Here is a 23,287-nt window from a genome sequence, read left to right on the forward strand (position 1 = left end):
TTCCCTCACTCCCTGGATCATGACCCCAACTGGCAACATTTGTTCCCTGATTCCCTGGCCATGGTTGTTGTGGGAAAGATGATGTGCAAATCCTGTGACAGCAGGAAGCTTCTTCTCCCAAGCAGGTGGGGAGGAAAGAAGTGGGAACTGGCTCTGCAGCCCCTCCTCCCTTGCCACTTGTCACTGGCACTTTCAGAACCAGAAAGAAAAATGATGTGGCAGGAGGAGGTTAATTAAAATTGTTTTATGAAAAGTATAAGGGTTTTGCCTTTCTCTGGTGAGACAGTGCAAATGCAAACTGCCCTTCACTCAGTCCACAATGCAATGGGATGCTTTGACAACAGCATGTGTGTTCTGAACTCCTCACCAGACTCCTGAGTCCATGTGCCTCTTTGAAGACCACTTTTGAGACACTAATGGGGATTCAGGGATGTCCAAGTTCTGCAGTCACTTTCCAGGAATGACCTGGTCAAGACACTTCCAGGTGCAGACTCAGGAGGGGGGCTTGCAGTTCCCCCCTCCCTCCTCCCCACCCTACTTGGTCATTCTGGTGAGACCCTCCTGTACCAAGCGATGTTGCCCATCAGAGGAAGCAGCAGCAGCAGCCCAGGATGCTGACAACAGAAATATCTTTGCTTTAGCCATTCATAAATGAGCGACACTATGAAACTGAGTCTCCTCAAGAAATGCATATTTTAACCTGCAAAGTTTCCTATAGTCAAATTTCAGATACCTCATGTATAGTAAATCCAGTTCAGCAGTGTGACACACATAGTTACAAGAGGACTGTTTACTCTGTAAAGTAATTGTTGATGTTTGTGTTCCTCCTTGCAGACAGCTATGGATTTCACAAAATTGCCATGCCTGGTAGCAATTGGCACCCCTTCTCAGCAACAGTTTGTGTCTAGTAACTGGCACCTTTCCCCTGCAAAGAAGCCAAGAAGTAAATGATGGTGAAAACTGAGCTGTTTATATCCTACCTCTACATAAGTGGAGAAGCAAGCAGATTGCCGTGCTGCTGAAACACAGTGAGCTTGCATTGCTGCCTTGGTGGCACTTTTTTCATGTGTAAAGTAGACAGGAGACTACAGTTTGCAGAGCTGTCAGGATGACAACTGTCAGATAATGCTGAATTCAGTGTTTCTGAAAAGCCTTGAGAAATTAGAGGTAACAAAGATTCTGAGGGGCAGAAATAAAAACCACAAACCAGAGAAACGAATTGTTGGTCCTTATTACCAGAACGTATCATTTATGATCTTGGTTCTCCTTTTCTACAAATAAATGTAAATCCCTGTAGCACCAATAAAATCAGTGGATTTATCTTTCTGCATGAAGAGAAATCACCAAATAAATCAGGAAAATTCCCTTGCTTCCTTAATATGAGAAGCGGAAGATTAGTATCACTTATTCTTCTAGGAATAAAAGAGGGCTGGAGTGCAGCTGTCAATTTTAAGTGTGCACATTTAAGAATCTCTCTAACCTGCTTTGAAGAATTGCTTCTGTAAAGCAGAGTTGCCACTACTCAGTTTAATGAGAAATCAGGGAAAAACCTGGAGCAATACCACCCCCCAGCACCTAGGATTATAGCTGAGACAGAAAGGACTTTTGTTCCACTATGCTCCTTTACAAGGGCATTTTATTAGTATACTACAATGTTTGCAATACTGATGTAAAGTGTGTCAAGTCCCACCTTAAGGTTTCCACATATGTGCATAATTTAAGACCTGTAAATTCCTCAGAGGGGGGGACGAAAACAGAAAAGTCTAAACTTGTTTGTTTGAGACTGATGATGCCCACTCCCGATCCTTTGCCACCTGGTCCATCATTCCACTTCAGCAGAAACAACCAGACATCAGGCTAGCTTAGTAGATGGATTTGTGGTCAGTTTTGCAGCCCTTATCTGCTCCTCCCTGTCATTTCATCTATGCAGAAGCCAGAAACAATACATGCAAAGAGAGTAGCAAAACATCAGAATTAGAAGGTGCTGCTCGTATTTGCCATGTGAATCCATATCCTTTTTTTTTTTTTCCTTCACTTTCTTGATGACCCAGCCTTTATAGGAACCATGTTTAATAAAACCCCAAATCACTAACACATGGGCAAACCAGGTTAAACGCAATAGTAAACACAATAGCCTCTGAGTTTGGAAACAGCTGAGGTCTGCTGCCCAGCTTCTGGGAAGATGAAAGTATACCCCAAACCTGGATGTCTACAGGTCTCATGAGAGTTTCCATGTGCATTGTCACCTGTCAGAGTTAAGGCCATGGAAATCTGAAGTTACACCTGTGTAGTTAAACACAGATCTTGTCTCACTGTTTGACCTAAGAAACACATTTTTTTCCCCCTGCAAGGCATGGGGTATTTGGAAGAAAACTCCAGTACTTGCTTTAGAAAAATTATGCACCTGTGAGTACTTAGCTGGAGAAAAATACAAGAATCTGGCCATTACAATTCAGAATGCCTAAGGCTAGGGCTGGCCAGAAACCACAGCTGCTCAGCAGAGACTGTTAACAGCAAAAACTCCCCTGGACCCAGCCCGACCTGGTATTTTCTTCCACTTTAAATAAAGGTAAATTAAAACTGCCAGACAAATGTCATCACAGCCACTAACTGCTGGTCTCTGCATGAGTGCAGGATGCTTTGCAAAACATCATCCCTCAAGGACAGAAAGAGCAGTTCAGCAGTGCTCCTTCTTGGATTAATCCAGAATACTTAAAGCCTTTAAACTCTGGCTTCAGAAAAGCAAGGCTTATTATTTCTAATGGCTTCTGCCTTCCTGGCCTAAGATCTTTTACCACACTGAGCAACATGCTGCCCATAATAAAATATAGATTCATTATTCCAAGGGTTGACTCCTAAAACTTGTCTAAGAGGAGGGACTTGGCAAAAAGATGGACTGCCAAAGTTAATTTATCCTGTTATCAATTCAATAGGCTTAAATAGGCAGTGAAAGTGTTTCATAAGTGTTCATTGTTCAGAGTTCAACCTAATACCTTCTGCTAAATTGCATTTTGAAGTTTAATCACAATCTACTTTATGTTTCTTTTGGTAATTGGGATCTCTCCACAGTATAATATGAAGAACTCAAGCTAATGGGCTCCTCTGATGGAAGTTTGAATTTTTTGGAAGTTTGCCTCAAAGTGCAGTGAGCGAGAGCGCCTGAAATAACCCAGAACCTTTCACCCAAATAAGATGTTAATATTTTGATCATTAGGCAAGTCTCATTTTATTACGGGCAAGAGCAACAAAATAATCATTAATCCAAATGTTGTTCTTTTGGGCTGTAATTGATGGGAGCAGTTTCACCCCTCCGACACGCGCACTCTGCCTCCCCGGGCGCGGGAGCCGCTGGGGAACTGGCTGCTGCTTGTTTCGTCCGAAATGCTAAATGTCGGCATTTTCTTTGTACCAAAGGGAGGAACAGTGAGAAATGCTCATTTCTGGGCAGCATTTTGCTCCGGGGAGGGATACGGATACTGGGAAATGGCATCCACTAAGCTGTGACCGACGCGTAGTCCATGGTCCGGGCACTTGTCCAAATGCATGTTGTCAACTCTGCTACGCCTGATATCGGCTCTTTCAATGCCAGCCTGGGTTTTGCTTTGTTTGTTTGTTTGTTTGTTTGTTTTCCTCCCCCCTCTTTCTCTCCTCCATCAACTCCCTGTGTTTCCTGCACCTTAGGCATTATGCTGTGGACAAATATATTTCCCTGCCACCGTGTACTGAATAAGCACCCAAAAACCTTTGTTCATGGTGTGACTGCTCTAATCACGTCAGCAGAGGTCTGACACAGGAGTCTTCTGCCCCACCGTGCTGCTACAAAATAAACACAAATGTCTTTCTACAGGAAGAAGCAAAGATGAGGACTTAGGTGCTTTAAATCTGCTGCTGGGATTTACAGTCCTGTCTCTTTTTCTAATGCTGCTATTCTTTTGAAGACAATAAATCCAGAAATGTTCTCTTTTATTGCTAAAAATAATTAGCTAATAATTGAGTTCTACGCAGTTTTTAAGAAGCACAAAGCAAAATACACTGCTTAAAAAGTGAGAAACCCAGGCAAACTATGTATGTAATAACAGTGAAAACCCCCTGCTATCTTACTTAATGATCAGAAAAATATTGTCCCAAGTAAAGCTGACAAGAAGAATGCTGTAAGATTTATTGTGTGCAGCAGGCATGTACACACGTGGGCTCACTCTCCTGCCAGTGAGAACTGGGGAGTCATCAACAGAATTCAAAGATATTTTATCCAGTTCCACTCAAAGAGAATGCATCCCACAGACTGGAACTGAAAACAGAAGGAATATAAATACAGATTGAAAGGGCATTAGGGTTCCTGACAGTAAAGTATATTTCCTGCACTAAAAGCTGAAATTAATGCAACCTATCAAATAAACACACGGCTCCATGGTATCTCTGATTTATAGATGTTAGAATTATTAGGAGCGTAATATATTGTCAAAAACAATTTTATATCAAAATCTTGGTGCAGTGGCATTTTTATAGCAATTCTCAATAATTTTGGATACACTTACATCAACCTGGAATAATTCTACTGAATTTTATAGAATCCCTTCAGGTTTAGGAACAGGTCTGTAATGCACAGGAATTGTACAGTAAAATATCCACTGTATACAAAGGAAACAGATGTGGGTCCACATGCAGATGGTGAACTCTCTGTTACCTGAGACATTTCATTCTTTTTTTTTTTTCCCTGTCTTACAAATGATGTATCATAGCTAAAATAAACTTACAGGCTCTGTGCAGAAATTAGTGGATGAAGTCTTTGAATCAGTGCTATGAGAAAGCAGAACCATCATACCCTTATGGCCATCTCTGATCTCAAAATTATGAATCTCTTACTGGTAGAGACATGCAAAAAAGCCATCAGAAACAGTTTTACCTTGTCGAATGAAATTAAATGAGTTAGTAATTCTGAAATATGTAAGGGAAGAAGGGAATAAAAGCTTGGGGGTTTGATCCAGTTTAGGGCAATATAGAAACTGTACAAACGGAATAGAGACAGAGGCAGCAGCCAGCTTTATCTTTGATGTGTACAGAGGCAGTTACTCATCTAAAGTCAGAAACCTCTTTTTCCTGGGAAATTTGCTTGGTGAAGTCCAGACAAGGGTATACAAGATGGGAGAACTCACAATGGAGAAAAAAATGTGAGTATGATTGAGAGAACAAAGTGTGCTCTGTAGCAAGGAATCTGTGCAAAATCTAGGTAATGTACAGCCCTGGGGTGCTCTGTGCAGACCCAGACCCAAACATCTTGAAAATGACACCAGAGGTGCTGCTCTGTGCCAGAGGGCTCTAAGAACATCCCACTGAGAAGTGCAGCTGTGCAGGTGGGAAGCTGGGACACCCTGAGAGGCAATAAGAGGCACTGTCACCTCCCCTCAGGTAGTGCCAGGTCAGGGGAAGGTGAGCCTCAGCAGGCACAGGAACAATTCCCTGCAGTTTAAGGATTTCCAGAGCCAGGTAGCCTGAGGCAGGAGAATGGGCCAGCCCTCCTCAGGCTGGCACAGACTGGCTCTGGTGGGAGCTGGGACCTGGACACGGAGCAGGAAAAGACAGCGCTCCCGGGGCCTGCGTGCCTGGAGCCGAGGAAGGGGCAAGGAGCTGCAAAGCGCTCGGTGCCGGCAGCAGGCAGCCAGCACTTTCCATATGACCCAATTAGCCACTCCATCGGAACAAATCAATAATGGCATTTTCTGGAGAGGAGCAGGCAAGTGCCTGCTGGCTCGGCACTGGGCTGCATGTGCAGACACAAAGGTGTTATCTCTGCGGAAAGCAGCGCCCTTGCCCGGCTCTGCCACTGCACGGGGGGCGAGGGTGAGATGTGGCCAAGAGCCACCACAGCATGGACCTTCTTCTCAGTGCAGACTGACTATGAACAGATGGGAGCTGAGGGCAGTGGTTTGAGTAAGGCAATGTAATGTAGTAACTCAATTTAAGGAAGGAGAGAAACGTTAACAACCCTGTTTGACTGACTGAAACAGCAAGGGAAGGGGGAAAGGGTAGAACCATTTCCTTAGGTTCTACTACTAACAATTCCTGCCTGTAGGAACTCACGGGTGCAGAAAAGGATCCTGATGGTGTGCCAAAAGACCTGGACATCAGTGAGGGCTGGGGTTATAGGAACAAGACAAGACTTAACAGTGTAGGTGCAGGACGTTGTATTTCAGGGTCTGATTTAGGACACCCAGTGCTACTCATCTAGAACCTCCTTTCAGTCCATTAATCCCAGGATTTCTCTGAAGCACAAAGTATTGTCACTGTGAAAAAGGCACACACTGTTCTGGGCTACTGCTGTGGGCCACTTGAATGGGAAGCAATACCAAAGTAGAAATTTGGAAGATAAAACTTTGGACTTTGGTAGTCTAATGCAAATGGTACAAATCTCTCTTATGTCTGAAACCTGCAATGTAGCTAAATTACAAGTAAGTTCTGGTAGAATCCACTGCATTAGTTGGGCTGAACTGTGTACACTTAATTGTTCCATTACTTTACTGGCCCAATAATCTGTTCTTACTCCTTCAGGAGACTGAAAAGTGATTTCACAAATGAAAAGATAGTCATAAAGCAGTTACAAGAAAACCTATGGAGGTTCAAGACTACGATTTCCACATTGCATTCATCTAGGAAGCCAAAATGAGAACACAAAAGAATCTGAGAAGATGCAGCCAGCACACTAATGTGGTTGCTGCTGAGCTTTTTAGAGCTGTTTTCTTGCTAGGACAGCCCCTATTTAAATTATACATCTCATAGACAGGGATAATAACAAAAGACAGCTATTCTTGTTCCCATTATGAAGTTAAAATCATTAAATCCTCAAGAAATCTTGTCAGCTGAACGGGAGAGACTTCCCCAGCACTATGAAGAGGGCAAGGAGAGAGGGTTAAATAAAGACAGTAAAATGATTCAGTGACCAGCAGCAACACACATATCACACAATAGTGACAAATTCATTTAGCTCAAGGTGGTCCTTTCTCAGCCTCACTCTTTGCTTCCTGCACCTGTGCTGACTTTGATTGTTCAGCTTTTCTTTCGGATCCTTTCCCTATATGTGTGGGCTACAGGGATGGGTCCCCTGGCTCTCCAAGCTGGCAGAACATCTCACTTGCATCTCAGTAATCAAAGGAGATTTAGAAGCTATCAGGTGGGCTCTCTCCCTCAGAATCCTCTCAGTGACAATGCCACAAATTGGTAGCTTTCAGGAAGACGGCTGCTGCCAGCACGAGCTTTGATAATAGAAATGGCAGCTGAAATTTAAACTTAGACATTTCTATTACTCAGAGGAAAATGTGCAGTCACAGAAGGTTTTCTCATCATCTGAAATTTCAAACTGCTGCGTGGAATGCTCTGGGGCCCATTTCTCACAGACACAATGGCTTGCTTCAGAGTAGTTTTGTGACTTTCTGGGAAGAGCCCGGTATTGGTACAGGAGTTGTAAGCTGAGCTGATCGTCACCCTAAAACACCCCATTGGGATCAATAACTTCGTGGTTCTGCCTGAGACCAGCATCCATTTAGCCCTTCTGTCATGACAGACAAGTCAGACTGATGGGGCACATGATGAACTAAATATGGTCTGGGATCTTCAGCTGACAGGGGATGTGTAAAGGATGTGTAAGAATTGTGTAGGTTTACCAGCTGTGCACTTGAGAGACCTTATACTCCCTTTTTATGCATCTCCTGTCACCTCCTCTTCCATGCTATTGCACCAAAATCTACATGCAGGAGGAGGGAAAAGAGGTTCTGGCAATGTCACCAAAGGGCTGCTCAATTCCAGGTCAGCCAGCAACTTTAAAGGGAAGCAGGGTACATTGTCTTCTCTTGAGAAGTAAATATACATACACATTCTCTTTGTACATACTAAAATATTTAAATATGTAAAAATATGGATTATAATTAGGGGAAAGTTAGAATAGATTTGAATGTTTAGCATACCCTTGGTAGTTCTTGTTTGGTTTCTGTGTGATGCCCTCCCCACTAAATGATACTTCACTGTAATTTTGCCCTCTCAGTGCAATCATGTAAATTTTGCTCTTGTTCATTTTTTTCTTCCTTTGCAAGCTCTGATGGGGTTATCATGACCAACCTGGAGGGGAAGAGGAAAGGACATCCATGGAGTTGGGGCTTGCAGGATTAAAGCTTCTGGGGTTGAGTAGGGAAGTTTCTTCCCCAGAGTCCCACAGGGATGCCCCTGATACAGAAGTCAATACGCTGTAATGTCCATAACTCTATATCCAGGGAACTGGGATTTCATACCAACCTCCAGATGCAATAATATCTTCTGCAGGAACCTACATGTTGATCAAGTGAATTTTTGTGTGAGTCCAGAGATCATTCATCTTTGGAATGGGCTCTATTAAAAATGACAGATCTTTGAATTTGTCGGTATCTGCTTTCTCATGGCTCTGCTCCATTTGGAGACACTTACAGCTGTGCAAATTTATTAGGGTTTTGCAGGAAAGCAAATGCAAAGCTCATCACACAATTATCATTTTTGCTGTTAAGCTTCTTCCTATTTTTGTTTATTTATTATGCCAATGTATTTCAAGCCTTTAGTTGGAACGCCCTTGTGCGCACACATTTTCCCCTCCAGGAATTTGTTAAAATTCTTTTCTGGATATGTGAACTTGCCTCTTGTTTGGACCTTTTTAGCACTAGACCCCTCAGACCTGCAGATAAAGGTTGTAAACCATTGATCAGGGCTGTGCACAAGGGAACAGAAGCAGCTGTTTGTCCAAGCCTGGAAAACACTAGTGACAAAGCTAATTAATTCATTTCTCAGCTCCATGCCTTCTGTTTAATGCACATGCTAGCAGTGAACCACGTTATTTCACTGCAATCCAAATATCTTGTGGAAATATGGCAATGTTCCTCTAATGTTTATTGAAAATTTCATTAAAAAGTACAGAGGGAAAACAGTATTTTGGTTTGCTTCTCCTGATGGGTTTTGTTTCCTCCTATTTTGTTTCACTCTGAATCCTCAATGTTTATATTATATATGATGATGTTTCCATATTATTGAAACTATTAAAAGTTTTCTTAATATTTTCAAGTGAACTTTTATTCATAATACTCTGTTTCAATAAAATGCCTATTTTTCTACATGAGCTTTCTCCCTCATGACTATAACAGATCTCACTAAAGCTCTAATTTCAAATTTATTTGCTGTAGAGCATAAAATGAGAGCTCCCTGTTCCATCTACTAATACACACACCAGTACCTACACGGACAAGCCGTGCACCTAAACAGAAATCTGCATTTCTATAGTTTTAAGTACAGTAAGACATAAAAATCCGTAACTCTTCATGCCCTGTGCCACAATTTCATCTTGTAATTGCGAATCTTACAATTTATCTTGAGAAAGGAGGAATACAGTGATGCAACACACACATTTGTGCATGTACAGGCACAGGCTGCCAGACTTGGTGGACACTCAAGAGCAAAGTCTCCACTGTCTTTATCTCAACTCACGCGTTTTACTTCCTTTTTCCAATTCTCTCCTCCATCTACTGTATTCATAATTCTCTTTTCAAATGTTCTCTGCTTGTAGGTTTGTCGTGGTTTAAGTAATACAACCTGGGAATAGAGAAGGACTTCAAAGAAAAAACAGATATAATCCATACTGCCCACACTGATCCCCAGGTCATATCAACAAAAAATTTCCTAAAAAAAAAAAAAAAAAAAAAGACAATAAAGTCCCTAAAAGTGTTTACCTAAAATTTCAGTCTTCTTTTTTTGTTACCTAGGTGTCTATTTGGACAGTGGAGTTTGATGATAAAATTTTCTGACCTCTTGCTGTTCCTCTCACCAGTGGGAGGATCAATGTGAAAGACTTGTTGGTGGGTGGATTCACTAACACTGAAGAGGTTTCCACAACGGAGCAGCAGAAATTAAATTTTAGCAGCTGATTTGTGCCCAACTCTTGACACAGAGTCCTTCCTTAGGGATTTTTTAGTCCTCCTCTGAGGACTATTGTGCTTCAAAACTTTCTTCCCCTCAACCAAGAGATCGAGGATCCCTCCTGACAGCTGGATCTGAAGCAGGAGCTTTGATCCAGTGCCTGCTGAACTGTGTTGGTCTCAGGCAGCATCAGAAGATGCTGGATCAAGGCTGGAGAGTCTGGAAAACATTAACTAGATATGGTGTGTGGAAGCAAGAGATAAAGCTGGTAGAAAGGGGAGAGGGGGAGGAGCAGAGAAAGAAAAGCATTCCCCTGAAGATTTTTCTTATTCATTTTACACAACACTTCAAACCACACAGAATTTTTCAGCCTTTACGACTGAGTGCTCTGGAAAAAAATGAAAATCTGCCATGTCACATGAAAGAGCAGGCAAATAAGTGCTTTTCCTGCCTGAATACAAATGATAACATATCTTCTCTCTTTCTCTGGTGCCTTGTCATATCAGCCTCTGTCTCATTGTATTTTCAAGAGAACTACCTGGCCCTCTATTCTTGTTGCACAAAACAAACTAAGACATTGCCCATTTTTACACACTGAGAAAAATCTCCTGTTAACCTAAGATTTGTTCTGCAGCATTCCCATGATTCAGCTGAAAGGGAAAAAAACATTCTCCTGTGTGAGAAAGGGTTTAATTGCTCTAGTTAGAAGAATTAATTCAGACAAGCAAAAAAAAAAAAAACAACAAAAAAACCAAAGAAACAAAAAAGAGAATGACTGTTTGGTTCGGAAACTGAATTTTGCTCTAGGATATGCATCTGTAACTTCTTCTGAAGTTAACAACATATCAAGGGCAGGATTAGGCCATAGGACATGTACATCACTAGCCATGGATCCAGACCAAGGGTGGGAACAAAGGCCATCTAAATAAGCTGCAAACAGCAAACATTTTCATTGCCCACCTGCTCCATTTCCGTAAAGGTGCTCTGCTCCTCATCTTCCTCCTCGATATCCGACTCTCCCACAGCAATAGGAACACAAATGGACAGGTCAGGATTGGTCATGAAATCATCATTTTCTGTAATTCCTAGGTGTTTCTCCCCAGTTTTGTTCATCCCATCCTCAGCGTGGTTCTCCTTGTGATTCTCCATGTCTTTGCCGAGCTCGGCGGTGGTGTGGCTGTTCACACAGTTGTTAAGGGCCCCTGGGTTCTGGGCAGCGAGCTTCATCATGGCCTTCTTCTCAGCTGTTGTCTTGGGGTGCCGGAGGACGTTGCAGCAGAAATTCCACATGGCTTTTTTGGCGTACTGGAGGCCCCTGTTGATCCGAGCAAAAGCGAGCTGCAGGTTGTTCATCTCCCCGTCCTCGTCCGGTGCCGAGAGGTTGTCAGCGCTGAAGGAGCTTAGCAGCAAGGCAAGGAACAGGTTGAGCACCTGAAATCAATAAATTTGAAAGGAAATCAGTGAACCTTCAGTGTGGTGGTCTCGAAGACAGGAGGGTCTTGAGTTTCATCTCGTCTGTATTTGAGGGAGTTCCCCAGGTGGTTTCAGTAGGAAAAGGAGGTCTGAAGGCACTTCCAAATACATTGATTTCATGTGCAGAAATACACCATGGACACACTCAGACATTCCCTTTCCCAACCCCCAACCCCCCAAAATATGGAAAATAAAATATTAAACTCAGAAAAAGAATACAAAATAAAATTGTCATTGGAAGCTACATGTTATAAATATTCTCAGTGGTGGTGGTACAATGAGTTCCCTGTAATTGCCCATATTCCATCTTGGAGAAAATTACTAGTTACAGCACTAATTGACATCCATAAAGGTAGAAAAAGACTACAGGAAGAAGGTTTTCAGGACCTTTTTGCTTTTTAGTCAGTGAAATATTGTTATTTATGTTTCATAGTAGATGATATATAGTGACCTGGACACACTCAAGAAGTGGGTCTATGGGAAAATCACTGCAGCCTTTCAGTGCTTAAAGGGGGGTCTACAAGAAAGATGGAGACAAACTTTTTAATAGGATTGTTGCAATAGGACAAGGGGAAATGGCCTTAAACTAAAAGAGGGGAGTCTCTTACCAGATATAAGAAAATTTTTAAGATGAGGACAGTGAGGCACTGGCACAGGTTGCCCAGAGAGGTGGTGGATGCTCCATCCCTGGAAACATTCAAGGTCAGGTTGGACTGGGCTCAGAGCAACCTGATCTAGTTAAAAATGTCTCTATTCACTGCAGAGGATTGGACTAGCTGACCTTTAAAGGTCCCTTCCAACCCAAACTATTCTATGATTCTATGATAATTATATACATAGGCATGGCACTTAAACCAAACAGTACAGTTGGAAACATTTCTAACATTTGTATGCATTTTCACAGACAGTCCTGTTTTAAATATCCTCTGGGCCATGAAGAAAATCTATTGTGACTGTGAATAAACACCTAAGAGGTCAAATAGCTTCAAAAACTTTTCCCTCCAGGCTAAAACAAGCCATCACAACCAGACTACTGTAGCTAAATATGAGCAGGGCTCACTCCCAAAGCAGGTTTAGTCCTGAAAATGCTGTTACTAGTCATGAAAAAAATATGTGAAGATTTTCACAGGTGTACGAGAAGACCCAAACTGAACTGGAGACTTAGATTCCTCTTGTTCTTGCAACTTAGAACTGTCTACCTTTGCTGGTGAGATTAGACACAACTACACAGCTGACTGACATATTTGATGATTTAAATCTCTTTTTACACCCCCACCCCACATAAATAAAATTATATACAATAAACAAAAATATCTTCTTCTAGAAGGCTATTGCCAGTAATATCTCCACACCAGTTGCTGTATATAGGAGGTTACACCTGCTCGTGGTCTGAGAGGGAATGAATTACAGCTTTTGTGCTGGATTCACAAAGACAAGAAGTTAACACTGGAGGCAGATGCCTGGGATGACAAGAATGGGGCAAAGGTGACTGAAACCAATATCAGCTAAAATATATTTAACCCAAATAAACTGAGATCAAATTGCCTGGTATCAACTCAACTGCTGCCTGTACAAGGTGGGTGGTTGCCAGCTCTGTGGCACAGCGAAGGAGAGATCAGTGCTGCAGCAATTCTGACATTTATAGCAATAAAACTGACTTTGTGAAGATATTTTATCTATGATCTCTTAATGCCACCAGGAATACCTGTAAGTCCCCTGACTTCTCTCTTTCTGATAGTATTTTAAACAGATAAAGCCTGCTAGACCAAAATAAACAATATAAAAGGTACTTCCATTTAACTGGACCTTACCAAAACTCCACAACCTATTGCTATCGGCCCCCCACCCTGTTGTCTCTTACTTCAAATATTCAGAATATGTGAGATGAAACTCTGAAAACCTGGTCTTAATCACTCTGATGACACTGTCCTGTCAGTATTGTAAAGTACCCTTTGCAATCACCGTGATTATAAACAAAAGCAGTTGGTAGCACAGCAGTTGCCCACGTCCATTATGAACCACTGAGTAAACTATCACTGTGCTGAGCACTGCCCTGCTCTGAAGGTAAAGTGAGATTAAAGATGCCTGTTTCTGAGCTGGTCCATCATACTGGAGTGCCAGTGGCAGCTTGTGAGGGTCTCTTAATCACTGCAGTGGTCTGGTATGAATCAATCTTTCATTTCATACCCCACTTGGGCGCATTGCAAGTGATGGGAGAGGTAGCTGAAAACCAGAGTACTGGATATACAGACAAGCAGGTGGGAGCCCATCAGGGAGGGAGTCCCTGATAGAACTCCTTTAGCCATTTTCAACCAAGTTTGATAGAAGGGTGAGGTCTCAGAGATAACCACATTGCTACAAGTGTCCTAAAAATAAACATGTGTGTGGAGAAGAGACACTTCCCAGGTCACCAGTGCTGAAAGAGCTTGGAACAAGCCACAGAATGTGTCTACTTCCCCGTGACAACCTACGGACATGGGAAGAAGCTGGAAGAAGGGAACAGATAAAGAAATCCAGAATAAAAATCTTCTGGACTTCACAGGTGAAATTCAGTTGCCTTAGCAGAGGGGTCTGCTGATGTTTCAGGTTGTCTGGCACACCTGCCAGACCTACAGGATGCCTATGCTCTTCTTAAGCTCCAGCAACCACCCAACCAGGACACAACGAGACGTTGCAGGAGGCAGCTGAATCACTCATCAGGGATGGCAGCTGCCTCCAGCCACAGAAACCAAATCCCAAGGGTCTGATGAGGCATCTAAGCCCCATTTCAATCAATAGAAATTCATTGTGTAGACAGTGGAGACTGACCAAACACAAGTGACTGAGGTAGGGTTACATGCATCTGCCAACTGACCCTGCCACGGCCAAGTCATCCTGAAGCAATTGACCAACAGGACATTCTGTTCTGGGAGAGCTGTGTCCAGCTGGAGGCCAGGATGGATACCTTGGAGTATCCCCAGTGGTCCTAGACAAAAACTTGGTCAAGCCCTAGATCTCTGCAGACTAGCAGTAGCTCAGATGTCTTCTCCATACATGAATACCTCCGTGTAGGCACCCGAATTTTGTTTGCTGAAGATGAATTTCACCCTGTACTTCATTAATTTTGCTATTCCCAGAATAACCTGCTTGAAATTCCTTGTTTTGCTTTTCTGTATTTGTTTCAGACATCAAACTACAATTAGATAAGTTTTTCTGGGTACACCTGCAGGTGTATGTAATAGGTGGTAACACCCTTAGTGTTGTTATTTACCATGGATTATAAAGGCAATGTTGTTTACTTACCAGAAGCACAGCTGACGTTTTGCACAAAGAGCTATTTGCACTTCATGCTTTTAGCCAAAAATAAACCTGAAATATCATTCCCTCCTTCCTTTATGAGCAGGTAACCTCAGAGTTGCATTGCTGGGCATTCAAATAGAGTGAACTGCTGAATAAGCACTTTATGTTTACTTATTCTCCCCATTTCACTACACACTGCATTTTCCAGAAAAATATATGCCTAACCCATGACACACCACATTTCCTGTAATAGGTTACTAATAATATCCAGTCCTCCCGGCTGCTAAGGCAATGCTTTCAGTTTAAGTAAAAGCAAGCTAAAGATCACCTCAGTTTTCAAAAGCAACTGCAGATTTGTCTGTCCATATGTACCCCCTTTTAAAAGAAATCTGCTTTCCAGTGACACCGAGCAGCCAGACTGTGAAAGCAGGTCGCTTTTTTGATCTTTGAGGTCAGGAATCAAATGACAGATGCACTCAAAGGAACCCCCAATTCCTTTAGTGTAATTGTGTTAAGCATTTAGCCTAATGACAATCCAGCATGCTTTTCAAAGCTTGTAACTCTGGTTGTGCCATTACAAGGCACAAAGGATCAGATTAATCCAGACTAATGTCAGGTGCTTCCCTGAGGTGCTTAAACTGGAGGAGTTTTCCTAGGATGTCTGTAGACAATGGAGACAGTTTGGCATCCCAAGAGACGCTGAAGAACTGAACTATCTCTGGTGGTGCCTATCAAAGCCTAACTTCAGTTTGAGTTTATTATCTTAGAGCTAGATAAAAGCTAGAGGACTTATCAGTGCAGGTCAAATAACTAACATGAAAATCACAGAGTATCTCAAGTTGGAAGGACCCACCCATAGAATGAGGCAACTTCCTCATTTACCTTCCTTTTTTTTTTTTTTATTTACCTTGACTTGGCAAAAACGAAAGGATATAAATCTTTATGTATTTAACCTCCCATCTGTCATTTAGTCAGAGAGTGTGCAGCCCTAAAGTCCTCCTGCCCTCCTGTGAATTGATTCAGCACTGAGTTCTCTGCCCTGCACTCTCACTGTGCCACCCAGACAGCAGGGAGGGGATTTGACACTGTGCTCGGTGCTGCAGAGAATATAGGCTGAAAATCCACTGGGAAGTCTAAAGCCATTTCTTAGCAGCCTGAAAATAATTCTGTATTTCATTTAGGTAGTAGCAAGAATGATGTTGCACCTGCACAAGTTCAGTGGCAGGGCTAAGCCATCTCCAAAGCAAGGACCTCAAATACTGGTCTTCTTTGCTGTCAGATCTTGTGTGAGCTCACACACACAGCTTCTCCTGTAGTGGGATCTGCCTTGACCACAGACTGTCCACAAAACAAGTGAGTTTGATTTTCAAGCCCTTGATCTTGTCTGTGCATGATGTTTAAATGATCTTTCACGCTGAGCTGCAACTAAGGGCAGACTTTCTCATCTGCCCAGACCACACAGGACAAATCAAAGGCTGGAATCAAAGATGGGATGCTCCTTGCAGGGGGAGGTTCACAGAGCAGAGTAGTTCAGGAGCTGCTTTCAAGTGCAGTTGTTTGCTTGTAAACCCACAGGACCCTTCAAACAACACCAGTACCATTCTCTCTGCAGGAGACACAGGATAGGAAGGACAGCTGAGGGCAGCTACAAGGGACCTGCATCACTTGAGGGTGCTTCCCTTCGGAGGAAGAATCTCCTAGGAGGCAGCTAAGCAGGTTCTTCTGTAACAACAGGGTACAGAGAAAAAGACATGCCCCACCAGTGAAATCTCTCATGCAAAAAAAGCAAGTTTTTAAAAACAAATTGTAACTGTGGCAGCTCATTGTCACTGCTGTCACTCAGCTGCACAGGAAAGCCCAGACACTGCAGCACATGGGGTACCTGCCAGGATCATAAACTACTTATCTAATACTTTTTTTGTGAATAAAACAGGACCTATAGACTTCAACATATGCAAATACGCTTCCCTGGCAGTGCCTGGTAGACACAGACCAGCAAGAATCTCTTCAGACACTCTCTGACCAGTGGAAAAAAATCTGATTTTCTTCCTTCCTGTTTGGTTTTGGATGGCAATGGAAATCTGCACTGTTTCTTGGCTAGCACAGATAGGAAAGATGCAGTTTTCTCTTTGGAGACCTTGATGACTTCTAGCAAGCCTAATACAATAGGTACCAATTATTATATTTTGTTTACTGTCACAAAATCCATGAAGCTACAAAGAAAAACTGCTCAGAAAGGGGCTTTCATTACATCAAGTTAGTGTGTTAGATCTAAGTCTGAGATCTGCAGTAATAGGTCTTGTAGTCAGTCTCTGCTTACTGGAGGATTATTTGTTTCCTTGGAAGTGTATTTTCCAATCCTTCGTACACATTCATCCCAGGGTAAAGTTTACTAAGAGGGAGTACTCCTGCAAAAAGCAATTTACATGATCAGTTATTTTCTATATTCCTTTTTCTATTATTTCAGATATTTGTGCTTGGATAAGAAGCTTATATCCTCCCAGGTCAGTTTTTCTTTATCTTGCAGTCAATCTCATAATCCCATTCTTCTGATATCTTAGTTTCTCGCTGTCAAAATGATCATGATACCAAAAGACTGGCACAAGGTCCTTGTGGCCTGGGGCAGGTGGGGGAGAACACAGGATGGAACAGCATCGATGTCCTGCATGTTTTTTGCCCAAGATCAACTGGGAAAACACATGGAAATGGGAATACAGATTTCCTGCCTCACAGCTGCACAACTTCCCCAGTGGACTGTGTTTGAATCTACAAGCAGGCTAATAGTTGTAGATGAGAGGTTTGTGGGGCACTGTAGTACCAGACTGTTGCAAAAGGAATTTTTTTCTTATCAACTCTGTATTAATCTCTTCAGTGAAATAACTGGTTTGTCTGCCTAAATATAAGAAAATAAAATTTAATAAAAACTGTGCACCAAATACAGCCTATTTCCCATGCAAAATCCCTGAACTGCTTTATGATGGTAATGAAAATGGACGTTATCCCCAGGAAAGAAAAAATGCAAGTAACATACTAGGAATAATTTTTTCATATGCAAATACAAAAGTGACTATAATTTAAGTGATTTCATGTGAATGATTTCTATTTACCCTCAGAACGAAGAGAACAAGGCCTGATTTTACCCCTGGCCTCAGCTACTATGTGCATTTCCCTGCCTGTGCAGAATGCACAGAACAGAAAATGCTTGGAATGGTCATCCTTGAGCATGGCTGGCACTCACACTGTCTTGAGGGGAGTTGAGGGCATCCAGGGTTCTCTCTATAAGCAGACTGGGTCCAATCTATACAGGTAGAGGAGCCTGAGCCCAATGTGTCCCATCCTGAAGCTGATGGCTGCACACACGAGATGAAATTGAGGAATAAAAGTCCCTTTTCTCTCTGCTGACTGTGAACAGTAAGTCTGGTGGCTGATACAGCTGTAGCTATCTTCAGGTAGACTCTATGAACTGGGTGAGATGAATTTCTTCCCTATCCTACTAGTGCTTTTGTGGTATTTACCATAATTCTGGGAGTTTTTCTGACCATTCTCCACTTCAGGTATTGACACTACGTTTGCCCACATAATTGGTGGTGTCCTGTGCAGCTGTTTGTATTTAAGCTGTGCAGGGCAGAGAAGTGATGCTGGATGGCAGTTGTTGATGGTATGTGCATGGGTGGGGGAAACTGTCACACAATATCTTATTTCAGAGGCTAAAGGGGTATCCAAAATTTTTTGGGCAGATTCCTTGGTGTTGTTCTCACCACTTTATACAGAAGCAAATCTCTGAGTAATGGAAGGGTCGATTAAGTCTGTTAATTATACTTCACATCACATTTGTGCCACAGAAGAATTTTTTTTTTTTGGTCATTTTAAGCTATTGTTCATCCCTTCGCTCTGTGACTTGTCACTTAAAACACAGTCCTTGAAACACAGATCTGAAGCAATGCATGACACTTCTTACCACAACCTGGTGGTTGCTTCATGTTGCCGAGTCGTCTTCTTTTGTTACCCAGCCATGTGAATTAGAAATGTGCAGACAAGCTGTACCACTCCAAGTGCTGGTCAAGAACTGCTGAACTGAATTTAGATTTCTCTTGTAGCTGATGACTTTCAGTGGTATTTAAAATATGTCCCTTAGAAATATCAACAGATGAGTCTTTGGAAACCCAGTGTTTTCTGATATGAAATTCTTAGTCTCCAAGCGCTCTATGAGAGGAGGGTGAGATGGTGAGTGGAGGCAGATAAATTCTTTCCCCTAGTAGAGCCACAGCATAAAAACAAACATGTTCCTGCAGGTTTTTCATCAGATAGCAAAACAACACTAATTCACCAGCATAGCAAGAGCTCCCTCAGAGCTGCTATGGACTTCTCAAGCCACTGTCTAGACAGAAAAGAAACGTGCTATCAGACAAGTCCAGTTGAACAGTTCTCCCAGCAAAAAACAGCTGTATTTGAGATGTTGAAGGTTCAACACAACCCAAAAGCATTAGGGAAACTATGGAAAGTTTATTGGTTACACACCAAGAGACAATTACCTTTATGCTAAGTCAACAAAAGCGTTTAGCTGTTGTGGCAGTGAGGATGTCAGGACGATTAGAGAGCCAGACAGACTGCACAGGTTTGGACTGACTCAACACACTTGAGAGTCTTTGCTACTGCCGCTCCCCGTAAGGACTGATGACAGGTGAGAATCTCCTGTGTCATCCCTGGAATATTTTCACTAGCTGTATGCAAACAAGACCTCATCAGCTGCTCTAACAATTATTATACAGTGACTAGACACAGGAAAAAAAACCCTCTAATTTTGGAAGGTAAAGCTTTGTGGGTTTTACCTGAGTTTACCCACAGAGAGGGGGACACCCAGCTGTGACCAAAGATTGTGCTGGTTCTGCACTCTGTCATCTGGAGGCCATTATGTCCCTTGGGCAGTCAGGACTGGAGATCAAGGGAAAGAGGTAATTCCCATTCACACATGGCAGAAAATCTCTGGGGAAAGGTAAGCCACAGAGCACCAAAAGGATAAAAACCCACATGGAAGCAGAATAATGATGACAGAAAACCAGAGATAATGGCCACAGTAAGCAATGGCTTCCCTGCAGCCAATATATTACACCAAAGAAAAATCAACTTAAGGGCAGGCCCAGAGACTCAAAAAACAAATCAGACAGTCAAGAAATAATTAATATAAGCTTCACCTTTTTTTTTTTTTTCAGGGAGAACATGATTTCCTTTAAAAATGTTACTTTCTGATCCATTTCCCAGGTTTAATATTGTAATCTGGGTTCCATCACAAAATTACACTTTCCTATTAAGTGGAATGTGAAAAGGATATCTCTTTAGTGAATTTGGGAGGTGTAAGGAGGTTCTGATTTTATGCATTTTGCAAGTGCAGATTCCTGGGAGGGCAGAACAAAGCGGCAGAGCTGCCTGCCAGCCAAGAAGGGCTTCTTTCAGAAAGGCTACAAAACAGATTTCTACTAGTCATTTTGCATAGTATGAAATCTCCTGCCTTCACAGCACATGGCTGGGCTTGAAGCTTTCACACAACCCTGTTGGAGAAGACCCATAACTCAAAAGTGGGACAACCCTCCACATTTCATTAAAGAAACAGGGCAGGAGGATTCAGCAGCAGTGGTGCCAGTTACTTATCCAAAATGAGAGCCAAGCTCTGCAAGGCAGGTGGTGCTGACACACACCCCTCACTGCTGTCCTAAAAAGGGACCCATATCCTCTGCCATCATCTGCTCTTGGCTTAGCTGTGGTTAATTCTTCAGATTTTCTTAGTGCTTCCTAAAGCTCCAGGGAGATATCCTTGGGAAGAAAGGGAAGGAGTTGGGTGTCCTTTTCTTCCTACAGGATAAAGCTGTGTTTGTCAGAGGAGCATTACTAGAAACCTGAGAAAAGCACTTCATGGAGGGCTGGCTACCAGCATCCTTCAAACCAAGCCTGTGCTCAACCACAGGATCAAAGAAAGCCCTTCTTTCCAGGTGTGATGACCTCATCTTTGACTTCCCTCTTGTACCAGGAAATACAAAAGTGTTTTGGTGATGTAGAAATCTGAAAATTGGGGGGTATTAATTGTATTCTTTGTGTCTGGCTGAAATCCCAGCAATGGGGGTTACTCAAAAACTTATTTAGTGAAAGGTGAACATAAGCAAAGGAAAAAGTTGATGGTGTAAGTTCTCCATAAGAGCATTTTTATGAGTTTATGCTCAATGCCAATCTTCCAGGGAGAAGGCAAGCGCTGAGACCTAGGCAGCTAGTCCATTTTATGATCTAAAAATTGCATCTACAGTAGTAAGCAAAGGCAAGCCAAAGCTTGCTCCCCATCCCTGAGGGTAAGCAGCTGACTGCTCTTCCCCCAGGCAGGATTACTCCCTGGCTGCTGTCCCTAGCCAGGAGTGTTCCCTGAAAGCCCAGGCATCAACTGGGATAGGGTGGCCAGGGAATGTGCTAACCAAGAGAGAGGAGGGGCGCTCACAATGTTTGTTTTCATGCCTTAGTCAGATTGTAGAGGCAGCCACCTGCCTGTGTTTTCAAACAGAGATTCTTCAGCAGGCATTTTGCACTTGCCAAACCTCCCAGAAGTGGGATGGCATCACATCTAAATGTGGGAGACAAGAAAATTACAGGAGGGGAGAAGGGACATGGAAGTCTTCCAGGAAGAAACCTCCATACAAAGGAGTTTGTAGCATAAGGACCATGAGAGTGCTCTTAGTTGTGCAGTTGCAACGAATGAGAATACATGAGGGAGGGCAGAAAGAGAAGGGGACTCATGGTGGGGAGGAGGCTACAAACAGAGGGGCAGAGGAATTAACTGCTGGTAGAGCTGCTTAAAAATTGCCCATCCCCAAAAACATATGTAATTCCTCTTTTCATCTCCATGAAAATTCAGCATGGAAAATCTCAAGTATACTTAAAACCAAGTCCTAAGATCAGTTAGAATGTACCCTTTTCATGAGCAAATACTACTATGACCTACAGATAGCAAAGCTTCTGTATAAAAATTGGCTTGGTCAAAAAAATAAAACCATTTCTGCACTGAAATAATTGCAAGAGTCTCAAAAAGCTTCAGGACAGAGTCTTGGAATTTGTTTGTGCATTGGGAAGGGTGAAGCCAAGATACAGGACGAGATGGACCTTGCCAGAACATTACATGAAAGTCAGAAATCCAAAGCAATGTGAAAAGAGGAGATTTGCTTAAAGTGTGGCACTAGGAAGACTACAGCAGAGATATGGGGCAATGTGAAAGAGAGAATTACTGTAACACCTTTCCTATGAAGACAGGATAAGAGAGTTGGAGTAGTTCACCCTGGAGAAAGAAGGCTCTGTGGAGACCTTATAGCAGCTTGCAGTACCTAAAAGGTCTACAGGAGAGATGGAGAGGGACTTTTGCAAGGATATGGAGTGAGAGGACAAGGGAAGAGGGCTTTAAACTGGAAAAGGAGAGATTTAGATTAGATATAAGAAAGAAATTCTTCACTCTGAGGGTGGTGAGGCACTGGAGAGAGTTTCCCAGAGAAGTTGTTACTGTCCCATCCCTGGGAGTGTTCAAGGCCAGGTTGGATGAGGCTTTGTGCAACCTGGTCTAGTGGAAGGTGTCCCTGCCCATGGCAAGGTGATTGAAACCAGATGATCTTTAAGGTCCCTTCCAACCCAAAACATTCTATGACAATCAAGGCCAGAACTGACCAAAAAGAAAGAAAATACATTTTAGGCAGGAGAAAATTAAAGGAAGGGGAGATTTGGATCATATTCAATAAGAATTAATTTAAACAAGATTCTGGCTAAGGATGACCCAAACAATACAGGAAGAAGAAAAGTTAACACATGAATCTACAGTCAGCAGAACAGAACACTAGGAAGAAACATGGAACAGTAGCAGGAGACCAAAGTCAAGACCCCTTGACTGCAGGAATTTCTTACTGTTCAGTAAGATCCCTGAAGGCAGGAAACTGGTATCCTGTGTACTACATTTAGTTTCCAAATTCATTCTTCAGCATATTTCCTTGGGAAGCCACAGACCATGTTGCCATGCATGTGCTAGGTGGAGAAATGCAGATATAAATATGCACTGTCTGTGGGAAAGATAAATTCCAGTATCTCTTAAAGATCATACACCTGCTAAGAAGGCTAAGGATGTCATGCCAGCTGATTGTTTCACATATTCTTTTTAACAAGATATTTCTAGAGGCAACTGTTAAAATGCTCTACTCACTGCTTAGTTTTGGTGGGGAAAAAATAATATTTTAAACTTTTTTTTTTTTAAATATAAGATGTTGAGAAGTAGTGAACAATGTATTAAATTTGTACCCACCTGGTCCATTTTAACCTTAAAACCCTTGCCTTTTCCTCAACACATGCTAGGAGTAATTCTGTTGTCATTACCCTTTCAATGACATCCAGACAACTCGTACTGACATTAATAAAAAGAGACACATTCAGTTGTACCTACCTTTGCACACTCTTGTCCAATTAAATTTGACTCAGTGTCTTCTAGATTTTTAATAACTACCCACCTATTAGCAAGCTGTACCACTGACAAAACCCTACTTACACTGTGAACCAAGGGCACATGCAGAACAAAAAATGGGCAGTGTTTTACCCTGCTGATGCC

General features: G+C 42.4%; 1 protein-coding gene across 7 annotated transcripts in view; it reads right to left on the reverse strand.

The window, feature by feature from the left end:
* Nucleotides 1-23,287, reverse strand: part of LOC126642037 (sodium channel protein type 5 subunit alpha-like) — a 214,699-nt gene that overhangs the window by 60,569 nt on the left and 130,843 nt on the right. For all 7 annotated transcript variants that reach the window (XM_050319342.1, XM_050319334.1, XM_050319325.1 and 4 more), the window contains one exon: nucleotides 10,882-11,352. In XM_050319342.1, the coding sequence (XP_050175299.1) occupies nucleotides 10,882-11,352 (471 nt within the window). The remainder of the gene's footprint in view (nucleotides 1-10,881; nucleotides 11,353-23,287) is intronic.

This window comes from Myiozetetes cayanensis, unplaced genomic scaffold (genome assembly GCF_022539395.1).
Source record: "Myiozetetes cayanensis isolate MyiCay16 unplaced genomic scaffold, myiCay2020 scf1, whole genome shotgun sequence".
NCBI classification, from domain to species: Eukaryota; Metazoa; Chordata; class Aves; order Passeriformes; family Tyrannidae; genus Myiozetetes; species Myiozetetes cayanensis.